The 11,082-nt window shown below is 44.3% G+C and overlaps 1 protein-coding gene across 2 annotated transcripts; it reads right to left on the bottom strand.

The window, feature by feature from the left end:
* Positions 1-536: 536 nt before the first annotated feature.
* CDKN2AIPNL (CDKN2A interacting protein N-terminal like) lies at positions 537-8,641 on the bottom strand. 2 transcript variants are annotated; one of them, XM_044227506.1, is made up of 4 exons: positions 8,256-8,641; positions 6,864-6,963; positions 1,514-1,559; positions 537-906 (listed from the first exon to the last, which is right to left on the bottom strand). In XM_044227506.1, the coding sequence occupies exons 1-3, from the start codon at positions 8,639-8,641 to the stop codon at positions 1,545-1,547; spliced, it is 501 nt and encodes a 166-aa protein (XP_044083441.1). In that variant the 3' UTR covers positions 537-906; positions 1,514-1,544. The 2 variants fall into 2 exon arrangements, with proteins under 2 accessions (XP_044083441.1, XP_044083449.1); XM_044227514.1 differs by lacking the exon at positions 1,514-1,559.
* Between the last annotated feature and the right edge of the window lie 2,441 nt (positions 8,642-11,082).

Genomic DNA, 11,082 nt, shown 5'->3' with positions numbered 1-11,082 from the left:
GAGATCTATAATTTAATTCTCACTCATCTCTTAAAAAAAAAGATGAGTGTGTGTGGCCAGTAGCCATAAAGATAGCATAAACTTCACAACGAAATAAGGATATAGGGCCACCTAGGTGGTTCAGTCAGTGGAAGTGCCTTTGACTCGGGTCATGATCTCAGGATCCTGGGATCAAGCCCTGAGTCGGGTTCCCTGCTTGGAGTCTCCTTGTCCCTCTTACTTCTGCCCCCCCACCACGCTCTCCTTCTCTCAAATAAATAAAATCTCTTTTTAAGATTTTATTTGACAGAGAGAGGGTGATAAAGCACAAAGGGGGAGCAGGAGAAAGAGAGGGAGATACCGGTTCTCTGCTAAGCAGGGAGCCCGATGCAGGGCTCGATCCTAGGACCCTGAGAACATGACCTGAACTGAAGGCAGACACTTAATCGACTGAGCCACCCAGGTGCCCCTCAAATAAATAAAATCTTTAAAAAAAAAAAAAGGAAATAAGGTCTGGTTTGCCTCAGTGCAGTGTGGGGAAAGACTATAAAACAGAATTAGATTTAGAAACACATTATTGAACAGTCCAAACTGTAAAACTCACTACCTGCAATTATTACAACATAAAAAAAAAAAAAAAGGCATTTTGAACAAAAAGTTTGATATTCAAAAAGTGAAAAAAAGGGCACGATTTATAAATACATAAATATCCATGCACACTTTTACAATGATAGCTACTGGAAGAATGGACCTTTTAAAATTCCAATCTAGAAAAGACTGCCGTTCCAACTGCCTCTTTCCTACATGTTGGAAATACCAGGAATCTTAAGAGAGCTGCTGTGGTCCATGTCACATTCATCCCAGCCTCCTTCCTAAGCCTGTAGCTGATGGTGAAAATGTGATGAATCTTCTGCCTCAGCTCTGATGCTGGGAAAAAAAAGAAAAGGTTATTTAAGCATGTAGTCCAGCAAATCAAACTTTTAAATTAAAATACAGCAGTGAGGGTGGGTTATGGACATTGGGGAGAGTATGTGCTATGATGAGTGCTGTAAAGTGTGTAAGCCTGACAATTCACAGACCTGTACCCTGGGGCTAATAATACATTATGTGTTAATCTAAAAAATAAACAAGTATGTAAAATACAGCAGTGAGGGGCGCCTGGGTGGCTCAGGTGGTTAAGTGTCTGCCTTCCACTAAGGTCATAGTGCTGAAGTCCCAGGATCAAGTCCCACATCAGGCTCCCTGCTTAGTGGGGAGTCTGCTTTTCCTTCCTCTGCCTCTCCCCCCACTTGTGTTTTCTCTCTCACTTACTCTCTCTCAAATAAATAAATCTTTTAAAAAATAAAACAAAATAAAGCAGTGATAGAATACGTACTACCTAGATGGAAAGTACACTCAAATTACTGTTTTACTACATACAGAAAATTCAACAAAACATTGAATGCACCATCTATTTGGAAGCTAGAGCCTAATTTTCTTGTCTTGAGACACCTGTGATCTATAAATGTAGAATTTAAAGTGATAACAGAAATACCTGAAATATAACTTTCTTCATGGCATGCTCTTCAGTGAAGGGTGTTCTAAAAGCAGAATCACACAAACATACACTGTTCTAAATTCAAATCAGTTGAATCCAGGTAGTAATTCACAAGATTTCACACTGACTCAGGATATTTAGGAGATGTGAAGGTTATATATTTTTGGATTTCACACTATTAGAAACTGTAAATTCATGTCTTCAAATAGTGGCAAACTGAAGCAGATATATTCTTTCTGGGTGCTCTCTAGCACCTTTGGTAAATTTAAACTTGGCTTTAGACAACTTTTAAGCTGGGTGTGAAGAAATCATGTTGGCTGTCACTTTGTATTTGAATGGATTTCCTTAACATTTAGCAGTGTAAGAGAATCAATCTGAGAGTCTTTTCAGTAATCGGAGTTTTCAAGGTATGACCTATTTCCTAGCTAAGTCTGTCACTCCAGTCTTTTTGAGCAATGATAAAGCAAAATTCCTCAGAAAAAGCAAAATAGGAGAAGTCTTTCCCCTTTTAGGAAAATGCAGTATCACCTAAAGAAACCATCATTACTCCAAAGGAAAAGAAAATCCCCTAAGACATCTTTCAAATTTCCCATAGGACAGACCAAGACTATGACAGTACAGACACTGCCACAGCTCTGGCTGCTGCAAGAACGGTCTTTGATACAAGGTTTTGGCATGGGATGTACTCATCCTGAGCTCGGGGCAACAAACTGGCCTATGGGGTGAGAATCAGCTTTTCTGCCTTTTTCTCTTTCTAGTGGATAAAGGGGAAAAGATAGATCCAGTAATCTGACAGGCTGAATTTGTTTTAATACTCCAAAATACTTGCCACTTTATTTATTTATTTATATTTTACTTATTTATTGAGAGAGAGAGAGGTAGAGAGCACAAGTGGGGGGAGAGGGAGAGGCAGGCTCCCTGCTCAGCGGGGCTCTATCCCAGGACCCTGGGCTTATGACTCAAGCCAAAGGCAAAGGCTTAACCCACTGAGAAACTCAAGCGCCCCTATTTGCCGCTTTAAAATCACATCTTCTGGGGCGCCTGGGTGGCTCAGTAGGTTAAGCCACTGTCTTCGGCTCAGATCATGATCCCGGGATCTGGGATCGAGTCCCGCATCGGGCTCTCTGCCTGCCTCTCTGTCTACTTGTGATCTCTGTCTGTCAAATAAACAAAATCTTTAAAAAAAAAAAAATCAGGGCTTCTGAAACTTTAAAAAACAAATAAATAAGTAAATAAAATAAAACCACATCTTCTTGGGGTGCCTGGGTGGATCAGTGGGTTAAAGCCTCTGCCTTCCGCTCAGGTCATGACCCAAGTGTCCTGGGATTGAGCCCTGCATCAGGCTCTCTGCTCAGCAGGGAGCATGCTTCCTCCCCTCTCTCTCTGCCTGCTTCTCTGCCTACTTGTGATCTCTGTCTGTCAAATAAATAAATAAAATCTTTAAAAAATAAAATAAAATAGGGGCGACTGGGTGGCTCCGGTTAAAGCCTCTGCCTTCGGCTCGGGTCATGATCTCAGGGTCCTGGGATCGAGCCCCGCATCAGGTTCTCTGCTCGATGGGGAGCCTGCTTCCTGTCCCCTCTCTCTCATTCTCTGTGCCTGCCTCTCTGCCTACTTGTGATCTCTGTCAAATAAATAAATTAAAAAAAAATTAAAATAAAATAAAATCACATCTTCTTTCACCACGGCAGTTCCTTTTCCATTACCTTAGAGCTTGCCAAAATTGGACATAATACACAGAAAAGCACTTCTTGAAATGCAAGTATGCTTGTTTTCCTACCTTCTTGTTCCCATTTCACATCCAGTCACTTTCCGTACTGCCATTTTCCTTCTTGGATACAAACGTTCTCAGGAAAAATGGGTCAAGAAATTAAGTTGACAAATTCTTTCTTGTGAGCCAATAATGACAGCTTCCTAGTTAATCACTCCTCTTTCTCCTTAAGACACTGGCTTGGAGGGCGCCTGGGTGGCTCAGTTGTTGAGCGTCTGCCTTTAGCTCAGGTCATGATCCCAGAGTTCTGGGATCGAGTCCCGCGTCAGGCTTCCGGCTCCATCGGGAGTCTGCCTCTCCTTCTGACCTTCTCCCATCTCATGCTCTCTCTTACTGTCTCTCTCTCAAATAAGTAAAATCTTAAAAAAAAAAAAAAAAAAAAAAAAAAGACACTGGCTTGGAAATACTAACTCTGACAGTCCTATTAATGATAGCCTTCCTGGGTGAGCTGCTGCCTTTTGTTAATTACTGCTCACTGGTGGATAAAGCTGGTCCACCACAAAGACGGCTAGTAGGTGCCTCGGGCTGACTGTTCAGGTAACTGAGATTGTTTGCTCAATATATTTGTATTGAATCCAAAGAAAAATCATACACTGCAACCGTTTGACAAATATCACCTGTCAGAGAACAATGCTCATTTCCTCTCTCAGACAAAAAAATAGTAAGAGTTGGATAGGCCACAGAGATTTATTTGCCTCAAAACTGTAGAATATGTATAAATTTTTAAACCTATTTTTTTAAGATTTTATGTATTTATTTGAGAGAGAACAAGCGAGAGAGAGAGTCAGCTTGGGCACAGAGAGGGGTGGAGGGGGAGAAAGAAGCAAACTCCCCACAAGCAGGGAGCCCAATACAGGGCTCAATCCCAGGACGCTGAGATCATGACCCGAGCCAAAGGTGGATGCTTAACCAACTAAGCCAGGAAGGCGCCCTTTAAATCTTACTTTAAAGAAATTATGTCCTAAGTTACCTTCACTGTCCAGTCTCAAGATGCCAACAATGCCAGGTGATTCATTTCTACTTGCGAGCTGGCTTTAAAACCCACCTAAACTCTAATTTTAAAGCAGAGGATCTATTCTAGGCAGAACTACGACAAACACTTTCAGGTGCATGGCTCAGTATCAAGGGTTTTTTTTGGTATGTGGGCTGGCAATGTTGCTTAATGTTTGCCAGCCTCTATTACACGCAAAGCTTCAGACAAGAGACAGAACTGTGGGAAGTCCCCATGACTCTTTCCAGGGCGGGCTTCAATGAACAAAGGACAGCTTTCAATACCACACAAGTCAGTCACAGCACACACATCAGAAGATTCCTTCTCAGGATCGAAATAAATAGAAGAGTCTTAAAAACTGGCAAAACTCTACATACCCTTTAAGGATCTCACTTCTCAGGATTAACTGAGTTTCATTTTCATTGGTATCAATAGTCTAAAACTTGGCTACTAAGAAAACTTTTATTTAAGTTTTATTTTTTATTTTATTTTTTATTTAAGTTTTATTTGAAGGAAGCCAAAACACACATAATGCAAAAGTGCCCTAGAAGTAGAGGCTCCCCGCAGGCTTCTTCAAGGTAGCTAGGTGAGTATGACTAGGCTGATGGCATGCATTATCAATTACAAAAGCACTTTAGTTTCCCTTGGTCTGCGACCCAAACACCATAAAGGGTTCTGATCTCTTAATAGTCCAGAAAAACTCTAAGGACTATGGCTACATATTAAGACAGAGAAGTATAGGGGCACATGGATGGCTCAGTTTTCTAAGTGTCTGCCTTCAGCTCCGGTCACTATCTCAGGGTCCCGGGGCTCCCAGCTCGGCAGGGAGTCTATTTCTGCCTCTCCCTCTGCCTCTCCCTCTTGCTTGTTCTTCCTCTCACAGATAAATAAAATCTTAAAAAAAAAAAAAAAATTAACTTGAAAAAACAAGTTTTAAGGACGGCAAAATACCTCTTAGGAGTAAAAAGCAAGGAAAGAATCTGCCACACGCAATTAGGAAGTAAAAGCTGATCCTAGTCCCGCATAGGCATATTCAGGCAGCAAGCAACTATCTATCAGCCCCAGGGCTGAGCCCCAGGAAAACTATTTGAAATCAAATGGGGTGTACTTTTTGAGACTGAAGTACTTTCTGGGAAGCTGATAAATTAATGTCCACAGATAAACGAATGGATAAAGATGATGTGCTGTTATACGTATTTATAATGGAATACTACTCAACAATAAAAAAAGATCTTGACATTTGCTACATGGTTGGGCCTAGAGTGCATTACACTAAGTGAAATAAGACAGGTGAAGACAAATACAGTATGATTTCACTTATATGTGGAATCTAAAAAAACAAATGAACAAATAAAACAAAACAGATTCATAGATACAGGAAACAAACTATTGGTTACCAGATGGGGGCGGTGGGCGACAAAGGTGAAGGGGATTAAGACGTCAAACTTCCAATTATAAAATAAATTAAGTCATGAGGATGTGATGTACAGCACAGAGAATACAGTCAGTAAGACTGTAACAGTTTGAAATGGTTTAAGATAGGTAACTGTTAAGAGATTATAATGTATAAAAACATTATGAGGTATGCCTGAAACAAACAGGATAATGTAGATCAATTATACTTCATTAACAAATTTTTTTAAAAATTTTAAGATTTTATTTATTTGGGGCGCCTGAGTAGCTCAAGTCATTAAGCTTCTGCCTTCAGCTCAGGTCATGATCCCAGGGTCCTGGGGTCGAGCCCCACGTCAGGCTCCCCGCTCCTTGGGAAGCCTGGTCATGATCCCGGGGTCCTGGGGTCAAGCCCCGCATCGGGCTCTCTGCTCGGCAGGGAGCCTGCTTCCTCCTCTCTCTCTGTCTGCCTCTCTGCCTACTTGTGATCTCTGTCTGTCAAATAAATAAATAAAATATTAAAAAAAAAATAAAAATAAAAATAAAAAAAAATAAGATTTTATTTACTTGACAGAGAAAAAGCGCACAAGCAGAGGGGGCAGCAGGCAGAGGGAGAAGCAGGCTCCTCAATGAGTAAGGAGCCTGATGCAGAACTCAATCCCAGGACCCTGGGATCATGACCCAAGCCGACAGCAGATGCTTAACTGACTGAGCCACTCAGGTGTCCAATATTTTTAAAATTTTTTAATGAAAGTCCAGGTGGTGGGTATTATAGAGGGCACGGCTTACATGGAGCACTGGGTGTGGTGAAAAAATAATGAATACTGTTTTTCTGAAAATAAATAAATTGGGAAAAAAAAATTTTTAATGAAAGGGCTTAGATCTTTGGAGAGTAAACAATATATTCTAACACACCAACATAAAATCAGGGGCCATTAACTCTATACCACTTCAGATGCACTTAGAAATCCTGTTTACTGGGACGCCTGGGTGGCTCAGTGGGTTAAGCCGGTGCCTTCGGCTCAGGTCATGATCCCAGCGTCCTGGGATCAAGTCCCACATTGGGCTCCTTGCTCAGCAAGGAGCCTGCTTCTCCCTCTGCCTCTGCCTGCCACTCTATCTGCCTGTGCTCGCTCTCTCTGTAAAATAAATAAATAAAATCTTTAAAAAAAAAAAAACGAAATCCTGTTTACCTTTTTCATTAATTCACTTCTGGTAGTAAACTGTGGCAGGTCTTCCACTTCAATCCCATCAGCCATTTCCATCACTTTGTCTAAAAGGTCTTTGTTGTAACTGCACAATAAAAAGTAGTAAGATAAAAACCTTGGAGAAATTATTTGTCACTGTGGGCACAAGTAGCTCAACTCAGCCTTCTGATGTGAATAGTACAGGGAAATGGGACACATGCTCAGCATCAGGTTAGGAAACCGTTCCTCAGGCTTGTGGATTCAGAAGTGGCTGTCGGAATGCCAATAGAACAGGTGTTTCAAATTTTACCAAAAAAAAAAAAAAAATTTACAAAAATAGAGGCACTCTATATCTGGCAGTACATATTCATGGACACGGTATGAGGGCCAAAAAAATTTTTTTTAAGCACATGCAAAGTTGGTCTAATGTAAATAACATCATTTGTTCATTCGTCCAATTTTATGACATTTTCCTAGTCTTGCAGCCCATTAACCAGGATTTCCCAGGGGCACCCAGAAAACAGAGGAAAAGCCGTTGGCACTGCTTCTCGGAACCCTGTTCTAATAACCCCAACATCTGAAAACAAAACCAAGTGGTTAAAAGGGCTGGAGGAAGCAGGTTACTAGAGTCAGACAGCCAAAAGGGGCACAGAAACCAGGACTAACACAAGTCATCTTACTATCCTAACACAATTTCAGGACACTAAAAAGGATGTGGGAGCTTCAAAATTTGACACTTTTCTTCACTGGGGCGGGGGGGGGGGAGTACAAGGAGTGCCTTATCGAGCATTTCAAAAACAGTCCCTTAAAGGTATGTTATTTTCTTAACAGGAAAAGCAAAGAGGCAAAGGCTGGCTCTAGCTAAGAGTCCAGCAGACTGGGGAGTAGGGAGAAAAAGCCAAAGGACACAGAGTACATCCGGCCATAAATGGTAAAATCCACAATCCTGCCAGAACACTATGGCCCTCTCAGCTCTTTCATATGTAAACTGGGGAACTCAGTTTCTGTGTCTGCACGTTTGGCACGTGGGTGGAAAGAGCCCAGAAATTTAAAATGTACTCCTAAAAGGTTTAAACCAATAGTATTAATACAAATAACCGCCCATCATAGATTGAGCTCTTGCTAAACAGCAGCCCCTGCTAGATGCTTTTTTCTTTCTTTTTTTTTTTTGCTCTTTAATACTGTAGTCATCACAACTCATTTTCCAAATGAGGAAATTGAGGCTCTGAGCGGTTAAATGTCCTTCCAAAGAGCTGGCTAGCGTGGGAATCAGCCATAGGCCGGGCCAGTGAGGCGGGAGGTTGGGGGCGGGGTCAGCACTGGGCAGGGGTCAGCCCTACCGGAGGGCTGCGGTCTGAAGGCAGGGGACAGGGTCAGCCAGCCCGCAGGGGTCCGCACCTGCAACCCAGGAAGAGGTGGTTGGCCCACACCATGGAGAGGGACAGCAGCTGGTCCAGGCGGCCACCGCCATCGGGCGGGTCGCGATAGTCGGGCAAGTGGCGCAGGATGAATTCCATGCGAGCCTTCCATTGCTTCTCGCTCTCCGAGTAAGAGCGGAACTGCTCCGCGAAGTCGGCCGCCTGCCGCACCCCCGAAACTAGCTTCTCCACCGCTGCAGCCGCCTCACCACCCACCATGGCGCCCTCCGCCGCTAAGGGCCGCACCCACCCGCCGCCTTCCCGACTCGCACCGCGCCACCTCCCCGCGGCTAGAGGGGCCCCGGCGGCGCGCGACTGCTCCGGACGACAGGCCTGGAGCGCCCTCGCCGGGAGCGGCGGCCTCATCGGCTCTGGCCCCTCAGACCTCCCCAACCCCTGCGCCTGGCGTGCGTCTACTTGGGGGCTGCAGGGGCCGTTCTCAGTCGACCCCGCGGGGAACCGGTAGGGAAACTGAGGCCCCCAAGCACCAAGACGGAGTGTCCCTTTCCCATTCGGCAGCTGGGTGCCAGCCAGAGCTGTGCTGTGAGCTTGCCCTGAGGGCTCCCGGGACACGCTGCGGCACACGGGTGCCCTCAGTTCCGAGGGCTTTATCTGTGTAGCTCCTGGGGTGTGCTTTTGATTAATTCTCAGTCGTCCCAACACTCTTTCCGGTTGTGGCCTGTCTTCCTGGAGGGAGCCATTCGTCCAGTTAAATAGCTGCCAGGCCCTTTGCTAAAGGCTGGGGATGCAAAAAAGCTAACTCAGATCCCTGGGCTAATGAACTTTGCCGTCTGCTGGGGGAGGCAAACACTGGTGAAATAATTGCTTGAGTGAAAAAGTTAGTGTTAGCAGCATGAATAAGCAAGGGATCTGATCCAGACTTGGAGAGGAGGGAGATGTTGTTGGAGAGGCGAGGGATGAATAGGAGTTAAACATGTAAAGAGAAGTAGGCCCTGGCAAGACTCGGCCTAGCCTGGTAAGAGAGAACACCAAGATCTGTGGAACAGGGTCCTAGAGTGGGGGACAGTGGAGGAGGGGAGGCTGCAAAGATCCGCAAGGATAGTGGGCCATGGTAGGGACTGTGGTCCGGATCCTAAGAGGAATGCGAGCCTCTGAAGAATTTTAACCGGAACAGTGACAACCCCTGTTTCTTGAAAGGAGCCAGAATAGGTGTGTGCACATGAGGTGAGCAGGTCAGACTAGCATAACTCTGGAGTCCGTTCAAGGGCCAGGTAGCAGGTCCACTGAGAGAAGGGCTTACCTGTAAGTGGTGAATTTCCCATCCCTGGAAGCATTCAAGTACAGGACTTGGGAAATCACTTGAGCCCCCATCACCCTTGAAAGGTTATTGACCTAAAAGGATGCCCCCTCATCCCTCATCAGTTGTGGAGAAAGTAAAGAGCCAGGCCTAGAATTCAGGATGCAGGTCTCCACTGCAGTATATTGTGAGTAGGATCCAGGGTTCAGAGGCAACTGTGCTGTCTGCTGCTTCTGCAGCTTCTGATGGGATGTCAGGACCCCAGCAGGCAGAAACCCCATCGAAATACCAGGCAGTGTAATGAGAAGTCGGTGCCTGCAGACCCAGCACCAGGCTCAGTGAAGTCCCATTATGGTTAGCAATGAGGAGGCATGCCACTCTCACCCTGGAAAGCAGGGAGAATGTGAACAGGCTCAGCTTCTCCACAGCAATCAGAAATAGGGGCCCACAGCTGGGGCTGTCAAAATTGAGTGCAGATCACACTCCCTGAGGGACTTGTCGAAATAGCAGATTCCCAGGCCTGTCACTGGATGCTCAGAATCAAGGTTCCAGGTAACTGATTGTATCGGCCATTGACCAAATTTTGAAAGGCATTGATGAGGCTCCTCTGAACCAAATTCTTGGTCACCTGCTATACAGGTGAGAAGCTGGTCCTGAAATAGGAACCCAGGCTTTGTTATCAGCAGCTGTAGCCACACAGGTAACTTGGCCACTGGGGTGGGAAAAAGCTATGGGGTCATCCAGCAATAAGCTTATTTAGCATCATTTGGATAATGATGGGACATCTGCACATACATATATTTACCTACATGCAAATATACTCAAACATGCATGTGAGTTATAAGAACCCAAAAGTGCATAAATAGGTATTATTAACAATAATATGACATTGTTACATGATTCTTTCAAGATGTGATGTTGTCTAGAAATGATAGCATTAACATTTTACAAGGCCCTGTCACAAGTCCAATTGTTGCCCAGGTTATTATTTCTAACGTGTTTTTATGATTCAGATTTCCTCAGAATGGAGTACATATATAGACAAGGATCAATTTTCCTACCTCAACTTTTTTTTTTTTTATGATTTATTTATTTATTTTAGAGAAAGCTCGAGACAGCAGGGGAGGGGGAGGAAGAGAGAAAATCTCAAGCAGACTTCTCACTGAGCCTGGAGCCTCATGTGGGTCTCCATTTCATGACCCTGAGATCATGACATGAGCCAAAATCGAGTCAGAGACTTAAACAACTGAGCCACCCCAGTGCCCCTTTACCTCATTTTTTTTTTAAGATTTTATGTATTTAGGGGTACGTGGGAGGCTCAGTGGGTTAAAGCCTCTGCCTTCAGCTCAGGTCATGGTCGTGGGGTCCTGGGATTGAACCCCACATTGGGTTCTTTGCTCGTCAGGGAGCCTGCCTCCCCCTCTCTCTCTGCCTACCTCTCTGTCTACTTGTGATCTCTGTCTGTCAAATAAATACATAAAATTAAAAAAAAAACATTTTATGTATTTATTTGATAGGGAGAACACAAGCAATGGGAGTGGATGGGAGT

Source organism: Neovison vison, chromosome 1, assembly GCF_020171115.1.
Source record: "Neovison vison isolate M4711 chromosome 1, ASM_NN_V1, whole genome shotgun sequence".
NCBI lineage: Eukaryota > Metazoa > Chordata > Mammalia > Carnivora > Mustelidae > Neogale > Neogale vison.
This window is presented reverse-complemented; position numbering and strand designations above follow the sequence as displayed.

What these genes read in the sequence shown, in the direction of transcription:
- CDKN2AIPNL (XM_044227506.1), bottom strand. Translation starts at nt 8,641, where the DNA reads ATGAGGCCGCCGCTCCCGGCGAGGGCGCTCCAGGCCTGTCGTCCGGAG. An exon ending in CACCTCTTCCTGGGTTGCAG is followed by an intron (nt 6,964 to 8,255) that starts GTGCGGACCCCT and finishes TTTATTGTGCAG; the next exon opens with TTACAACAAAGACCTTTTAG.